The 18,254-nt window shown below is 33.5% G+C and overlaps 1 protein-coding gene across 1 annotated transcript in view; it reads right to left on the minus strand.

Moving 5' to 3' along the window:
* Window positions 1–3,347, minus strand: part of LOC101509608 (pyruvate kinase 1, cytosolic) — a 6,316-nt gene extending 2,969 nt beyond the window's left edge. The window contains exons 1-10 of the mRNA XM_004497534.3: window positions 3,107–3,347; window positions 2,822–2,918; window positions 2,582–2,679; window positions 1,896–2,051; window positions 1,541–1,618; window positions 1,138–1,269; window positions 926–1,006; window positions 767–838; window positions 580–669; window positions 117–261 (exon numbers count right to left, since the gene is read on the minus strand). Coding sequence (XP_004497591.1) covers window positions 117–261; window positions 580–669; window positions 767–838; window positions 926–1,006; window positions 1,138–1,269; window positions 1,541–1,618; window positions 1,896–2,051; window positions 2,582–2,679; window positions 2,822–2,918; window positions 3,107–3,175 — 1,018 coding nt within the window. The 5' untranslated portion in view covers window positions 3,176–3,347. The remainder of the gene's footprint in view (window positions 1–116; window positions 262–579; window positions 670–766; window positions 839–925; window positions 1,007–1,137; window positions 1,270–1,540; window positions 1,619–1,895; window positions 2,052–2,581; window positions 2,680–2,821; window positions 2,919–3,106) is intronic.
* Between the last annotated feature and the right edge of the window lie 14,907 nt (window positions 3,348–18,254).

The following is an 18,254-nucleotide window of genomic DNA, read 5'->3' on the forward strand; positions in this document are numbered from 1 at the left end:
CGTGTCAGACACCGACACATGTTGCACACCAAACACATCTTAAATCCGAGATGTCAGTGCTACATAGACTAGTAATCACCAACCTAACAAGCTGCATCATATAACTAGTGACTTACCATCTAAAACAGCATTGGCAACATCAGTGGCTTCAGCACGAGTCGGTCTTAAGTTGTCAGTCATGCTATCCACAACACGTGTTAACACAGCAGGCTTCCCGGCCATATTACACTTGTATAGGGCAGATTTTTGAAACAGAAAAACCTACAAAAGCAAATGGAAGTTGATAAATATGATGGCTGCATACTTGTAAAGGCCGTATTAACTCAATGGAGACAGTCACAAGAATAGTTTGGCTCAAACAATTAAACACCATATTCCATTACAGTTACAAGTTGAAAAATCTCTTCTTTTTGTGCACTTTTGGGTCTATACCTCTAGACCTCCAACATAGACACGTCTGGAATACTTTTTTGAAAATGTGGAGTACTTGTTAGACCGAAATAAACTTACTTATTGTTATAAGAATTTAAGACAACAAGCAGGTCAAACTGCAAAATGAATTTCATCAAGAAAACTGACCTTCTCTGGTGGAAGATCAATGCCCAAATTCCCACGGGAAAGGATAATACCATCAGCTTCTTGCAGAATCTCATCAAAATGGGTCAATCCCTAGGATAAAACACGCATGTAAAATGTATATTATATAACTGACTAAGCCTAGCCAATAAGAATACAATTTACACAGAAATGAAGATAAGTAAGGCACCTCAACATTTTCAATCTTTGCAAAAATTTGAGTCTGACTAAGGTCGCCTAACTTTGAAAGGAACTCACGAGCCTGCATTAAAATAACATATGACAGACTATAAATAGAATTTGAGTAAGAGATGACCAACTCAAGTAAACAATCTGGAGCTCAAATTACCTCACGGACGTCTTCGGCATGCCGGGTATATGACAATGACAGAAAATCAATTTTGTTCTTAACACCCCAGGTGCTTATAACCTGAAAAAAAAGTTACTTAAATAAATATAATAACCACAAAACTTTAACATAACCTATTTGATAGGTACATTGAATATGCATGGCAATGAAATGTTAATAATTCACACATCCGAGTGAAAAACAGAACTTACCTCCTTGTCTTTCTCTGTAAGGGTAGGTAATTCAATACGAACTTGAGAGGCATGCAAAGTGAACAATGACCCAGCCAATGTAGCTGAATTCTTTATAGTACATACAACATCTTGATCTTTGACTTCAGATACCTGCACGACATCAAGTAGAACTCATCAGTCATTAAGCATGTAAAAATTTCAAATATTCTTTGAATGCTTTTAGATACTTATGTTTTTAACTTCAACGACAATAAATAAAAGTGTAAGCCTAAAATAAATGGTTGATGCACAAAAAATATGCAAATTCATAATTCAAGTTGAAAGGACCAAGACAAATCATTACAGCGAGACACCGAAGAACACTAAAATAATTATTAAAAAAAATTGGCCTTAATTTTGCACTTAGTTCAACTTATTTTACCTCTAGCCATACAGAAGTAGTTTCACTTCCTGTGAACAAGTATTGACCAATAAAAATAGTGTCTCCCTTCTTCACTGCCTGTAAAAAACAAGTAATTTGAAAATTATTCAAGCAACAAATTATAATGCAAGCAAAAGGCATCCAACGATATATCTCAAAGTCATGGAGGACAAATTTCATGTGGAATTCAACTAAACATTCACATTAACCGATGCTAACATCATAAGCAAGGATAAAATTTTATACATATATAAAATTTATAGCTACTTTGAGACTTGCAACTCTGAGAGGAAAGAGAAATGTAAATGCAAGAAAGTCACATCATATAATGACAAGGTGGAAAATGTCAAAGAACCTGTGCCAGTCCATTGAAGTTTATTGGCAATATCTCCGAAGAAGCTTCTTGATCCTGGTCAGGAGTTAGCACAACCTGACCATCTGCCTTAAGGGAGATAGCTGTCTCACTTTTGTTAACAACCTGCATCTCTGCACCAACTGTGTCCAGCATAATCTGTTGAAGACAACCGGAGTAACAAACTTTTAGCTCCTTTCCCATTATTTATCCTCAACATAAAACACATGGAATGTAGAAAAGCGAGAATACAGACATTGGGGATTCTTGAAACAGATGCTTAAAGAGATTTGCCTTGATAAATTGGACACATCCTTCATTTAAATTTCTTTTTCTTTAGTGTATTTTTAACCAATGTAATGTAATCAACTTTCATAAAAAAAAATTGTTATACTGGCTTTCGTGCAGCCACAGTTTTTGCATGAAACAAACTGTTCTCTATCTATGTAGCACCAACAGCACTAATCAAAGGCGTGTCATGGTGTCCAACACTAACAGAATATTGACACCTTGATTATATTCAATTAATTCATTTTCTCAAATTATTACCGGTTCACTTTCTCAAATTATTACCGGTGTAGACGTCCAGTGTCTATGTTAGAATATGTGCTTCATAGCGAGTCACTATTGCCTAAATAGCAAAAAATTAAAAAATGTGAAGCAACATAGAAAGAAGGAAGGAAACTCACAGCACATAGCTTCTTAGTACCCTTAATAGCAGTCTTCAAATTCTCCAAAGTTTCCTGGTGATACTCAGGGTCACACCAAGAAAAGTCAAAACGAGCCACTGCATAAAACAACAATAAAAATCACAGCAAAATCTAAAATACACTAAACACCACATAACCCTCCATCAATTCTTCAATAAAACTCCATAATTCATAGGACAGTTTAAGTATTGGAGAAAAGATTAAAAAAAATTTACATACCAGACATGCCAGCTTTAAGACAACCAGAAATGGCTTCAACAGATCGAGATTTAGGACCTAATGTACCAACGATCTTTGTCATAGCAGAAAAAAAGCTCTGCAAAAACCATCAATCATAGCATGTCATAATAATTTCAACTAATTAAATCAATTATTACACAATAAAAAGCATAAAAACAAATCGAAAAACAAAAAGGGTTGAATAACAACTATGCAATGGATCTATAAATTTGAAATTGAAGACAAAACAACAACAATAATAAGAAAGAGGGAAGAGAAACTAACGGCCTTGGATGGCTCTAAGATAGAGGCCATCCTAATCGGCTCCTCGAGAAGCAAGTGACTGGAAGGCATGTTTGATTCTCGACCCAAAAAAAATGGCTTCCAAAATCGAAATAAATTGAACAGTAGTGGCGTGCTGCGTGAAGAGACCAAAAACGCTGTTTTATTGATTTAGAAAAGCCTTTAAATTGAACAATATTTATGCTTTTTCGCTCTTTTCTTTCTTGTTATATATATCGTTCTCTTTTGATTTCAACTTTCGTGAGCCGTTTACAGTGGTACTCTGTTTTAGGTAAGGTTGTTTTGTTGAAATGTGTGATATGACGTGGCGAAATACTGGATGTTGGATGAGTGACCACGTTTTGTGGTTTGTAATAGAAAAATGTGGTACTGTCTTTAGGTTGTTTGGTTTAATTTTTCGGGTAAAGTAGGGTGTGATTTTCTTTGTTTTGTTTCGTGGAGAAGGGGAAAGGTGTTGGTGCACTTCACGCGCTGTGTGAAATGAATGGTGGTGCACGTGGTTTATATTCCAGAAGAATTACAATGACACGTGACTTGGGTGGAGTAGGTGGCTTCTGAGAAAATAATAAGACGAGCAAAACATGTGCGAGCGAGCGAGATTGACCGTGAACAGCTGAAGCATGCGGTTTTTTTTTTTTTTTTTTTTTTTAATTTATAAAATCAAAAGCAACTAACATTCACCCGAATTAGACCGATGATGATGGTTGGCCTGACCTTATGAACAACACTTCGTGACCCCGAGATGGAATAGTATTTGAAATACTCATAGACTCAACTAAGTAGTTGTATAAGGTGAGTGAGGGGTATTAAGATGTAGAAAATGTATATGACATAGTATTAGAACAGTGTTATATAATGTGGAGGTTGGATGTGATATGGAAATTTCCCTCTTCTTTGAATAATGTGTCATTATCTTTTCTCATGTCTCCTACTAACTATTAAGATTAGGTTTAGTAGAAATTTTTAGGTTTAGATTGATTGTAACATAGGGTCAAAGGAAGTTGGGTTTGTTTATGTGAGTATAGGCGGACTAGACCTTGGGTCAGTATGAAATAGTTGCCCTCAAGTCGTTGTCTCAGGTAAAGGAGACAATAACTTTATGTTAGGCCTTTATGCGAATGGCTTTGTGATAGTTGATATTCATGTTCGACTTCATAAGTGTATTTTGCTTTCTAAGTTGATAGTCGATCTCGAGTCTTCTATAGCCAACTTTTGCCTTCGACAATTTCTATGTTGTGCGTTAGGAGATTATTTGCAAGCAAATGTGTTGAGATGATATCCAAATTTTATGACCTCGGTAAAATCTACAATTTAACGTTTGTGGATTGTATCGATATGATATCGAATATATGGTTCTCGTGGTTGATTGTCGACTTTTGTAATGACTTTATCTAAGATTTATTGTTGTTCTCGTATTATCTTTCTTGAAACCTTTACCGTCGGCGAGCCACTCGAAGTATTTGATACGTCATTCAAAGTGACGTGAAATGACGCATGTTGGTTTTTCAAATGACATGTTTATATTGAACCACAGGCACTCAAGCATCATTTTCCTTTTCACTTCCTATTATGCATTGTTTTCAAGATGTTATTATAGTTGTTGGATTTAACCCTTTGAATTCTCATTTTTTATAGGATCCTTAATATAAATAGGAGCCACATACATTTGAACGGACTTTTTCGAATCATTTCACCTTCTTCAAGTTTTTTGCATTTTTCTCTCTCTCAGACTTTTCAGTTCGTGCTTTCTTTGTTCACATATTTGTGTTTGGTGCTTTTCGTTGGTTTCCACTCCAAGTTCATCACTTTGTTCTGGTAAGTTTCTCCATGTAGTTATGTTTTTCTACACTTTCTTTGCTTGGAACTTATGTGCTTTTATATTTTTGCATTTTGCGTTTTCTTGCGTGGTGATGGCTTGCAAAGGCTTTGTTGCATCATGTTGGAACCAAGTTGATTTGAAGAAATAAGTTTCTCACTTGTTTTGATGATAATAAAATTATTTGTAGGAACAACTCGACGCTCTAACGTTGAATTTACGTGTGTAGGTTCCAATTCATCTGGTCGGTCAATGGACTCTCAGTGTAATCTATGATAAATAGACGAAGACAAATATACAATATGTATTGTCATCTCTTCACTAAGTTTGATACGCAAATCAACATTGTGTTGCAGTGCCTCTAAAAGCGCAAAACATTGTCATAGCTCTTTTGCCTCTGATGAACTCAAACATTAACTTTTATGATAGTCTGCTTCTACCTCTTATAAGCGTGACAATAATTTTTTGTTTCTGCCTTTGACAATTATGTTGGAAAAATATGACTTCTTTTGATTAAAAATAAGAGAATTAAGATCAAATCCAACGTGTTCAATTTTAATTCCTATATTAACAATGCAAGATTCATACAGATTATGCACAGCGGAATTTAAAGATCGCATACAAGATCAACATGAAAAGTAAAGAGATAAGGGATAGAGAGTAGTATACCACGATTTTTATACTGGTTCAGCCATCTATCCGACGACCTACGTCCAATCCCGAAATTAAACGATTTCGGCCTTTTTCAATAGAATCTTAGAGTGTTTTACAGATGTTCCAGCGCTCCCGGCCTATCAATCTTAAAACTCTCTCTCTATTCTATTTGGCAACCACTGTATCCCAGAGTTCCTCTACAAACTCTTTCAAGATCACAGTAAGGCTTCTTCTTGATGAGTCCTCTCAACAACGAAGATAGCCACCAGTTTCCAAACTGGATTTTCTAAATCTTCAGTTACAAGAAAGTGTATTTTACAAAGGATTAAAGAAGTATCATAACTTTTGACTCAATCACTATATTGGTTCTCACACAAAAGTATTTGGGCAATGAATGTTTGTGTGGTTGTAAAACTTTTCTATCAAGGTGTTTATCAAGGTTGTTCAAAGGTTGTGAAAAGTTTTCCAAAAGTTGTGTCAAAGATTATCAAAAGTTATGTAAAGTTATTTTTTAAAAGTTATTGAACCAGCTTATATATATCCAAAGAAAATACCAGGATAATCGATTGCCTAATCGATTTTATAATGCTTTAATCGATTGCCTAATCGATTTTCGCATGTCTTGTTTTTCTTGAATCTTGAATCATATAAGCATGAATCGATTTGCCAATCGATTCTTTTAATACATCAATCAGAACTGATACTATGATTTTATCCAAATCGATTGAGTAATCGGTTATAGGTGTTTTGTTCCAACAACGAGATCAAAACAATCGATTTCTCAGTCGATTTCACAATCACAGTCATAATCGATTTGGCACTGAGCTGAAACCTTTCTGTAACTTAAAAATTAGCTTCAATCGATTCGTCAATCGATTGTGTTGATTACAGTGAGTCAGAATTTTTCATCAATCGATTTTCCAATCGATTGTGCTGATCAAAGTGGCTCAGACATAAACGTCAATCGATTGTGCTTGTTACAGAACCTCGGCTATTTTGTCAAAGTCTATTTGCCAATCGATTTATTTAACATAGTTCTGATAAATGATTATCTGCAATCGATTGCCTAATCGATTGCTTCAAACTTGGAGTTTAAGAAAACTAAATCAATTGATGTCCCAATCGATTTGTTGCATCACATAACTTATTCCTGATTTTAAAACTTGGTCACAATCGATTTGTCAATCGATTGATTCCATAACTGGTTGTTTCTGTGACTTGCTAAATCGAATGCTCAATGGATTGCCCAATCGATTGTCCAATTGATTGGTTTTATCCCAGAACTCAGGTTTTACTAAAAACACTTGAACTAATCGATTGCCCAATCGATTGATGCAGTGAAAACACTTGTTCTGAGTCAGACAATCGATTTATCAATCGATTCATCAATTGACTTATTGGTTGATTGATTTATATTCATTGGCAAAGGCTTAAGTGTGAGACCATAGTGATTAGTTTACTAAACTTATTACTATGACATCTAATAACACTATACATTTTTGCGTCTTTCTCAAGTGCATCCTCCAACTTTGGTTGATTTCTTGAGTTGCAAGCTATTGTTCCAAGTGTATGGTGTCTTCTTGTTTGCCTGAAATATTTCTCAATTCAAAACATTAGATCAATCAAGAATTTCATATGTACTGTGTGTTTGGGAATTAAATCAAAAACATGATCAGGGAAGCTCATGACTTACAAATTACATCAAGTGTCTGATCGTTCTAACTCTGAACTTCCACGCTCTGAAAAATCAACACTTCTAAAAAAGTCAACTCTATAAAAAAGTCAATATTTTGAAAAAGTCAATGTTCTAAAAAGTCAATGATATGAAGACAAAGCAATTTGTGCATCCTCTGATACACATCCCGAATTAGTTACTTGTCTAAAGATCTCAAGACATTGTCGTTCCCTCTGGTTTCCAACTGTTTCAAACAAACATGTCAAATCAGTGCAAGATCATTATTTTCTGGAAAGTCTTTTTGTCAAGTCATTTCACGAAGATATGATGCAAAACTTCATGGATTATCCTGATTTTCTACAATCAATACAACAGTCAGAAACTTTAATTGTCTCTATAAAGGATGTTATTCCCACAATGAAAAAAGACACAACAACGAACAATACAATGCATACAAGCAACAAGCGATAATCACATTTGTACTATTGTTATCATCCTGTTAATGCTATGAAATTCTTTTTGGAAACAAAAAATTGTAAACACTCTCTACGAGAGCTTATTCAAATAAACCCAAAACCTTTTTGTTGTAACCTATCCCAGTAGCGATTGTCATCCTCAACAAAATGATTGTACTAAGCTAGAAGGTTGAGAAGATTGAACACAATCAATGTGACTAGTAGGTGTTCAAGTGTACGTCTGATTCAGTGATAATTTAGTGGATTAAATCCTTCAAGTTAAAGGGACTCGACGTAGCTACCGTGTTGATGGTGAACCAAGATAAAATATTGTCTTTCTGCTCTATTTTCACACTTATGCATTATCTTCTTTACTTTGAATATAATCGCACAAAAGTTTTTTAAAAACACAATTCAAACCCATTCTTGTGATCTTTTCGTTCTACACACCGTTGTGCTTCTTTTTATGTGTGGTTGTTATCTTATTTCATTCTACACCCCACGTCATGCATAACAACGACCTTAGTTCGATTAAAATCAAATGGCTTTCTCAAAGAATCTTCTCGTTGTTATACGGGTTATCTTGTTTGTGCACACCCACGTGAATAACGAGAGTTCCTATTTGAATGATGTGGAGTATCTTTATAGATTGGTGAATGACGCTGAAATTAAGAAAATTGAGTATGTGATAAAAAAATCACTAATCACAAAGGTATGGTCAAGAATGTTGTTGGGATTGATTTGGAGAATATTAGGTTAATTGCCTAGGTTGGGGAATTGAACAAGGAGAGTGGGGTCTTCGATGTTCTCCAAGATAACTTTATGAAGAAACTCTTGAAAGAGATCATAGCCAAGGCCTCACAATTATCTGAGATGGAGAAGGAGCTCGAAGAGTTGAGAAAGTTTGAGGCCACCGACAAAGCTATAGTTGACTTTGTTGAGGACGAAATCATCAATATCGAGGCCCAGTCATTTAACAACACAGTGAACTAGATCAAAGTTCTCAATCTTGAGGTGTAATTGAACACAAAAGATGTGGATTGGTTGATTGTGGTTGAGGATGGCAAATTGGGGGAGTTAAAGTCTCAAGTCATGCAGGGGATACTTTGGACTTTGTTTTATGTTCTCGCATTGTAATTTATTTGTCTTCTATATTTATTTCATGATGACTATGTAATAGATGACATTATTTTGAATTAGTGAAACTACGAAGGATATTTATGATATGTTGTAAGATTGTGGTTTGATTTAAGAAAACTCCCAAACATACATACTAAATGACAAAGTTTCCAAATTTTCACTTAAATGCATTCTCCACAGTGAATATTTGCCTAAAACACTTCTTAAAAAACAACATAGCTAGACCATAATGTTGTCTAAGCTCAAAACTCACAAACTGATTGCTTCAAACCAAAGGAAAATCACAACCAACATAATCGAGGAAATCAATAGTCCAAAATAGACAAATATGACAACTAAATACAACACAAAACTCAAATCATTGGCCAAAATAAAATGAACAACTCTAAAACACTAAATGTAATATAGATCTAACTCAAAAACAATAATTTATTTTTTAAGTAAAAAGATGTTTTAGGTTTCATCTAAAAAAAAATAGAGGTATACTTTTAGAGTAAAACCAAATAAAAAGGGGTACGACCTAAGTAAGAAGATGTATAATTTATTTTTATAATACCAAATTGCTAACTCAAATAAGGTTAACCCAATTATTTATTATTTATTTAAAAAAGGTTTAATTACTCTACAAGTCCCTAAACTATTTGAAAATTTTTAAATAGTCGCCAAATTTTTTTTGTAATTAGGTGTTTGAACTAATATCTTTTTTTTTAGTTAGGTCATTATGTTAACTTATAGTAAGTGAACTGTCAGTCAACGCTAATGTGACATAATATGAATAGGTCCCTAAACTAATTAAGAGTAATCCCGATAATGTTTTCAAGAATAAAACAAAATATTATAGCGTACATTTGAGAAAAGAATACTCATCCCTTTATAATATAATATAATAAGAGTGACCCTCGTGCATCATTTCTTTATAGATGGAGCAATCTTCACTCTATAACTCGAAAGCGGATTAGTACAAACCCATGTGATCCGTATTCAATTACATGCAAAACGAGATTCGTCATGACCTAAAAATTCCTTTTTCAATGGCTTCTATTTGTCTTTTACTAGCTTATTTGTACCTAGATTCATGATGGAACTCCCCTCAACAAATCCTCACTTGACACCAGCTCTATCATATCATAAGAGAAAGAGATAAAACATTTTCCTCTATCGCTTGATTGAAAGAACTAGACATTATCCCTTACTTATGATAACATAACATAATCTATTAAAAATATCGTCAAGGTAAACTTGATTTTGTCAATTGTACTTGGATAGCGGCATGAGTCGTCTTGGAATGGGAAAACGTTAATTAGAAGGATTGTACTTCGATGGGATTTGTTTGGAAAGTCGGGAAAATGTGACATTTTTGGGTCAAAGCTGAAAATCGATATGAATGTTAACATCGGGTTAACCTTCCCTCCAAAAGAATGGGCAAATAAGCATAAGCATATTTTGTCTACCATCCCTCTAAGACAAGTTCAGATTCATCACATGCTTTGTTGGGACTGACAAAATCCTATTGCTTGAGAAAATTAAAAAATTATTGGAAAAAATTACCAATGTGTGGTTTTGTCATACAAAAAGCAAGGGTGGACTAAAACCCGACGTCCGACTATAACCACTTTATCCAATGGAAAAAACGGTGATTCAAACAGTTTATTTTGTGTCCATGGGCTTACGAATCTCTTTTGTCGGCCTTCAATGGATAAAGTTGGTCGAAATCAAATTTGAATTTTTAATCCATTTGAACTTGGACCTGTCATCGACTGAGTTCTTAAGTAGCTTCCAAGCAGTAAATAAACTAGCACACAGAGTCATCATAGAGGAAAGAAAGGTAGGCGTTTGGAAACACCTCAAACCGAGTTCTTTTGATATGTTCAATGTCTCAACTTACTTTATTTTTGCACCAACACTATTGTACGTCTATTTGCATGACAACATAACATCAAGTCTCTTAATCAAATACATCAGAGTTATAATGGTATCAACCTCCACTTTGATATGTGATATTCATAATTGAATTTATAAGTTGTATTTTACTTATTTAATTAAGAACAATTTCTCTGTATGAAAATCTTGTTAGTATTACAAAAATTTTGAAATTAAATTAAGAAATTATAGTTCAATCAATTTTATTGTAATTGTATTATTCTATTTGGTAGTTAAGTTTAAAGTTTTTCACATCAACCTTGACAAAAATGATATCCTGTCAACTTATATATATTTTTAATCCATACAAAAAACTTTATTTTAATTATAATCTTTACAAAAATAATTATTTAATTTATACCTATGCAAAATTCAAAAAAATCTTTAATGTCATTTCTTGATTTAAAAATGATGACGAAATTTAATTATAATGACATGCTAAATGTTGACTAAAATATATTTAATTATTTTAATTATATTGATTGTGTTAATATCGTTAATCGAATAATATTTAATATTTAAAATTAATAATTATTTTATTAAATCATTTAATTAAAAAGCTGTAATTAATTAATCAATCAATTAAATAAAAACCAAACCATCTTCGTCTTTAACTCAAAATTTCTTCTTCTTTAAACTCATAAATTTTCAGACATGAACTTAAATCCTTAAAGTTTTCATTTTTTCTCCTTTCTCGCACAATATGCATCATCAAAATACATAGAAACCTTATTATGACCACATAAAAGCCATCTCAACAATTGCTTCTCTCAACTCTCAACTCTTGCATTCTCTCATTTTCCCCCAAATCTCTCTTTCAAGTTGGTTCAACTTTTCCAATCCACGAACAATCTCAACAATTCCTTTCTCTCACATTCACAATTTCAAAATCTCACCAACGATCTCAAATCTCAAATTTTCAGACCCCACCAACAATCTCTTCAACCCTTTTTTCATCTATTCTTCAACCTCATCTCAACTCTCAGTCCTTCCATTTCAACATAAGACCTTTGCCCTTAACGACCCCACTGTCGCTGCCAACAAAAGTGGATTTTACGCGTGAGAGTGAAGAGAGAGCGACTTTGACACAATTGTCGTTATCGCCGATGGAGATTTTGAGTGTGTCGTTGAGAGTTGATCTGCAGTGGTGTAAGAGGTTGAAGGAGTCACTAGTTTAGTAGCCAAATAGAGATTTATGTGTATATGTGTTTGTCTTGGAAACACAAACGGAGTTGAATTTGTGCTTGTGGTCTTGCCGATAGTTTTACTCTGTTAGGCAAACAAGTTGAAGAGGGGAATTTGGAAGGATAAAGGTGTTGGGTTTGTGGAGATGGGGTTTGAATTTTGAATTAATTTATGGGTTGGATGACATACGTTTATATGGATGAATTTATGAGATAAGGATTTAGATTTTGAATTAATTTTTGTGCTTTTGGTCTAATTTTATTTTTAATTACTATAAACTATTTTAATTAAATATTTCAAAATAAAATGTCAACTAAGCATAATTTGTCCACATCAATCACCAATCACCGCCACGTCATCAAAATTTGGTCACCTAGGTATTTTTAATTAAAAGATACATAAAGGACTTTTATAGATTCTTTTGAAATTTATAGGGATATAAATTAAAAAATTATTTCTACAAGAATTAAAATTAAAATAAATATATTTTATAGAGACTAAAATCATAAATAAACATACCTTATATTGCTCGTAAGTTTCTTTTTTTCTTCTTTTTTAAAACCGTCTTCATTTCCGTGACAAATTTTTATAAAAATGTATTATAATTTTTTGTATATATTACTTTAAGATTTAAGATTGGATTGACTAAATAGGGGTGTTCACATCCATAAAAATAAAAACACGACAGTCGATTCAAATAAATTGAAAAATTGCATAAGACTTCAAAAAGACTAAAAGCGTTGATAAATGGTAGGTAAAGTTGAACCCACAACCTTGTAAATGTGAACCAACTTCCGTTTGCTGGTAAAATTATTTTACATTGACTACTAATAATAATTCGTCACATCAACAAAATGTTAGATACATTTAATCTAAAAATTGCAGCAGATTAAATAATTATAATTATACAACCATTTAAAATGATTTTATATTGTTAGTGCACACTACCTTTAAACTTGTGTCCAATGAGAATTTGTTGACTATTTTATTAAAAAAGGTTAAATAAATTTTGTCGTTCAAAAATTTCTTTATTCATTTTTCTCCCTATTTTGAAAAGTTTTTGTAAAAAATTAATATTTTTAATCCTTATAAAATCAAAATAGTAACTAAAAGTGAATAAATTTTTGTTAGAGACTTAACTTAAAATGTCATAATTTTGTAGAAATTACAAACATATTTAACCTAAAAAATACTAACCAATTACAAGCGGAAGAAGATAATGAATAATACTATTGGTAAGTAACACTTTTGCATTCTTGCGTCTCGTTTGCTAAATGTTTCGTAAAAAATAGCGGTCCTCAATTTTTAGTATTTATTTATTGTTTTTTATTATTAGCGGTCCTCAAACAATGGTAACTTATACTTGTTGGTTTGATATGTGTTATCCATGATCAATACAATAGGGAACATGTTCAACAAAGTTATGGAATATGGATGCATCCAAAAGATGTCCCTCACAACGTTGGAGTCTTCATGAGTCTTACTCCAATAAGTATAATTATCAGCTTCATGTAACTTCAACAGATGTTGCATATCAGTTATGAGTTCTTTCAAATTCTTCCTGTGTGTGGTTCATCACTTATAAATTTGAGAGATATTAGTCATGTTCTCCTTATCTCGATCTCTCAAAAATGACAAGATGTGTCTCGGGGCAACGTGATACTTTATCAACTCGTCAACATGTTTCTTAACTTATGCGTCCTACAAATGCATTATTCTCAAAAGTAACTACTAACTCATGGTTGTGAAGTCCACACATTAAACTAATCATCAATCCATCATCATTTTTCAATGGTCTCGATATAAGTTTAAACCGGAAACCACACATTTTAGTTGAAGTCATTGAGTTACTTTTATTTGATTTTTTATTTTCCATCTCTATTACAACAAATAATTAATTTTGACTTTATTTTTCTCTTTTCAATCTCTATTTCAGAGCGAGTAGTGATTGTTGGGAAAAATAGCATAAGTTAAAAAGAATTAAGACACAATCACAACACAAGAATATAACGTGGAAACTCCAAAACCGGAGAAAAAACCACGGTCGCTGCCTAAACCGGCAACTAGAGAATTAATACTATGTGAAAATTGTTACAACACATAGAATTCTCTCACTCACACCCCAGTACAACCACACTCTTACAAAGCAAATATTTAAACTAAGTCATATACAAGCTTAAAGTGCTATTGTTGACTGGTGCATTTGAAAACAAATGACCAAAACTCAATATATAGCCTTAGCCTTCTCCTTATTCTCCCACACTAAAGGATGTGAGACTTGCAATCAACCCCAACAATCTCCACCTTGATTGTAAGAGTTACAGCTTCCGCTTCCATTGTCTTACCGACAATCATACTCCACCATCAAAAGTACACTTCACTTGGAACTAAACCATCCCAAGAATTTTCTCATGTCGAAACCTTGCTGAAATTTATGGTGCAACTCCCATGTTGGCTTCCAGGAAGTTCTTCAGCCATCGACACATCACCACACACCTTGCATCAATGCCAACCAATGCACGTGTGCTGTTCTGAATCCGCTAGCAATAACTTGTCATATTACATGGTATAACGGAAATACCATAAGGACAAACTTTATCTTCTAGATGAGATCACTATCATCTCCTCAAACAAGGGAGACCTTGCCAGCACTTGTCTCAGAGTCTTTTTCAGATACTGCTCCACCTGGACAATTTCTCTTCACATGCCCAGGCTTTCCACACTCCCAGCACACCAAATTCTTTGCATGTATCTTCTTCCCATTAGCCCCACTTCTAGTCAGCAACATTGAGCTTGATGAAGTGCTTTCATCATTTTTCATTCCCTTTTCTTCAGAAATAATTTTAGTTGCAACTTCTTCAAAACTCAAACTTTCCTTCCCATACATCAGAACAGGTTTAAGATGAACATAGGAAGGTGGAAGGGACAAAATGAGCCTTAACGCTTTATCTTCATCATCAATCTCAACTTTGATAGATTCCAACTCAGAGACAATATTATTCAAAGTACTAAGATGATCAGAGATTTTCGTACCTTCATCCATGCGCAGATTGTGGAATTGCTCTTTCAACAACAACCGATTTGAGATGCCCTTAGCCTGATATAACCCTTCAAGCTTCTCCCAGAGTTGCTTGGCTGATGACAGATTCTGCACATTCGCAAGAACATTCTTTGCCAAACACAGACGAATTGCACTTGCAGCTCTCAAATCTAGTTCCTCCCACTTGTCGTCCTCCATGTTGGAAGTGTTTCCTTTCAACGCCTTGTGTAATCCTGATTGTATGAGCACATCCTTGACTTGTAGTTTCCACAAGCCAAAGTTGATTCTTCCATCAAACTTCTCTATGTCAAACTTCATAACACTTGAATAAGACATAGCAGCTGCACGCAGACTGTAAACTGTGCACCAGGTAAGTTCCCAGGAAAGAGAGGTGGGTCACAACAGACACGCTTAAATACCAAGTCTTTCCTTAGCCAGAACCTCCCTAAACAACACTTTCACAGTATCACCTTTCCCCTAACAATACCAAGGATAATTCTTTTCTGATGTGGAAGATCAGACAAAGCTGCAACCACAGAGCATACTAAGAAAAATTATCCTACCGAACCTCCGAACCTGGCTCTTGATACCAGTTGTTGGGAAAAATAGCATAAGTTAAAAAGAATTAAGACACAATCACAACACAAGAATATAACGTGGAAACTCCAAAACCGGAGAAAAAACCACGGTCGCTGCCTAAACCGGCAACCAGAGAATTAATACTATGTGAAAATTGTTACAACACATAGAATTCTCTCACTCACACCCCAGTACAACCACACTCTTACAAAGCAAATATTTAAACTAAGTCAGATACAAGCTTAAAGTGCTATTGCTGACTGGTGCATTTGAAAACAAATGACCAAAATCCAATATATAGCCTTGGCCTTCTCCTTATTCTCCCACACTAAAGGATGTGGGACTTGCAATCAACCCCAACAGTGATAACAACTCAATTTTGTCGGTCAACCTCTCTTGTCCATGATATGATAGCTCTTCGAGACTAAAAATTTGATCAGTTGTGAATACTTCAGTCAAATCTATAATACATAATGGTGTTTTTTTGAAGTAACAATGTCGATTTACAAGAAAGGGGGTTTGAATTGTAAATGTACCTTTTAAAGATTCATGTTAAAAGCTTAAGAAAATAACTCAAAATTGATCTTGGTTATGAAAACAGAGAAACAGATAACGTTCTTGATTTTATTATAAAACAGATAACGTTCCTTGATTAGCTTAAAACAGAAAACCAGTTTGTGTTTTATCTTAGTTAATCAATTAAGTTTAACAAATAAAGAGACAGGATAGATAATACCACACAAAGAAATATCCTGGTTCACCCAACTTGGGTTACGTCCAGTCCTCACCTGTGAGATTTTCCACTAAGTGTTTAAAACAAAGAACCTTCTTGATTTTACAGCACCTAGTCTAGATCAACCTTGATCTGTTTCAATCTCTATTACTTTCCACCCAGAAAGCAACAACAACACTTATGTAACTTTGATAAGATTCAATACAATCTAAACAAACTATAAAGAAACTCTTATAGTTTGAGTTTTTACAATAAGATTGTTTCTAACAGAATCTGAGATTTCTCAACTCTTGTTTGGAAATTGATTCTTTTACAAAGGATTCACTGATAATTACGCAATCTAATATGAGACTTTAGATCTGCTTCTTCTTTGCGAAATTTCAGAACTTCAAGTATGTGTATGTGAATGATTTGTGGGATTTTACAGCAATTGAAATTCTTACTTTGCTCCTGGATATTGGCCTTCTATTTATAGGCTTTAGAAGCATTTAATGAGGGTCAAAAAGAGCTATTGGTAGTGCTCTGTATTTTTGACTGAAACCAATATTTCAGAATAAAAATAATCCAGCCTTAAATTGATTTAAAATTGCTTTTGGCTTTTCTGTTACAGCTTTAAATAAGTTTTGTCTTCTAGTTAAAAAGCCTTTGAAGTTTATCCCTTGATCTTGGATGGTATAATTTAAATCTTGAGTCTTGAATGTAGCCAATCGAGTTTGGAGAAGAATTATAAGCCATTGCAGAAGAGAACAAACTGCTGCTGGAGTTATGTAGAAAACGAAGATTGATTATCAATCTGGATCTGTCAATTTGAACTTTCTGGAGTTTTGATGATCAATCTGGAGTTTCTGTTTTGATTATTCTGGATGTCATTTGCAATGTCTTATCATATATCAAGGTTGATCAAACTTTCTTGACAGTTTGATTTTAGAGTTACAAACTGTTCTTATTTTTGACTGTTTTTGAGTCCTTTTATTTTAGTGATCAGATAACCTTTTTGATATGGGATGAATCCTACTTGTTCCTTGCCATGTATACTGATTCTATTTGAATAAATTTCCAAGGCAAACTCTTTGTTAAAGAGGTAGGAAAAGATTGGTCAATATGCTGTGATGAACATTTTTGAAACTGGATATCATTATCTGTTTTAATGTTCTTGTTGATGTCTTATCTGTTTTTGCTTGATTTTGTTCTTAATTAAATTCACTCAAAAACACAAGTTAAATTAACATAACATTTTAGAATCATAATTAATTTTCATCAAAACTTTAAATATGGAGTTTGTCTCAACATTTTTTCCATCCCTAATTCAAAAAAAATAAAAAAAAATTACATATCAGAAATTTCAAAATTTTGATTTTTCGGTAGTATAAATTGTGTACTGAAAATTTTATTGGCGAAATTTCTAGTATACAATTTATACTACCTCAGATTTTGTACCTTGAAATTTCCGAAATACATATTACACCATTGAAAATACAACTTCCGATAATGTTAATTTAATGTTAATTTGTGTGCTGAATTTTTGTGAGAAACAATTTAATTATAAATTTTTTTGATGATGAGTACGATTCTAGAGGAATTTTTTTAATCTTTGTTTGTATAATAATAAAAGAAATAAAGTTAAATTTTTTAGATTTTGGAAGATATAAGTACAATTATGGGATACAAAATCCAATTTTGTACTGATTAAACTTTTGAAAATAAAAAAGGCTGGCCCAAAATAACATGACCCAAAATAACTAGGATTCGGGCCCTCTACGCAGGAGATCAAACGCGCGTACAGTGCACTCGCACTTATCACTTAACGGGAACGTCACCACACAACGTGACGGTAAATACCATACTAACTCACGGAAGTCACGCTCCCGTCAAACCCTCTCCACACATCTTCACCTTCTCTCAACACCTCACTCTCTTTCCCCAACGTTCCCAA

Source organism: Cicer arietinum, chromosome 4, assembly GCF_000331145.2.
Source record: "Cicer arietinum cultivar CDC Frontier isolate Library 1 chromosome 4, Cicar.CDCFrontier_v2.0, whole genome shotgun sequence".
NCBI lineage: Eukaryota > Viridiplantae > Streptophyta > Magnoliopsida > Fabales > Fabaceae > Cicer > Cicer arietinum.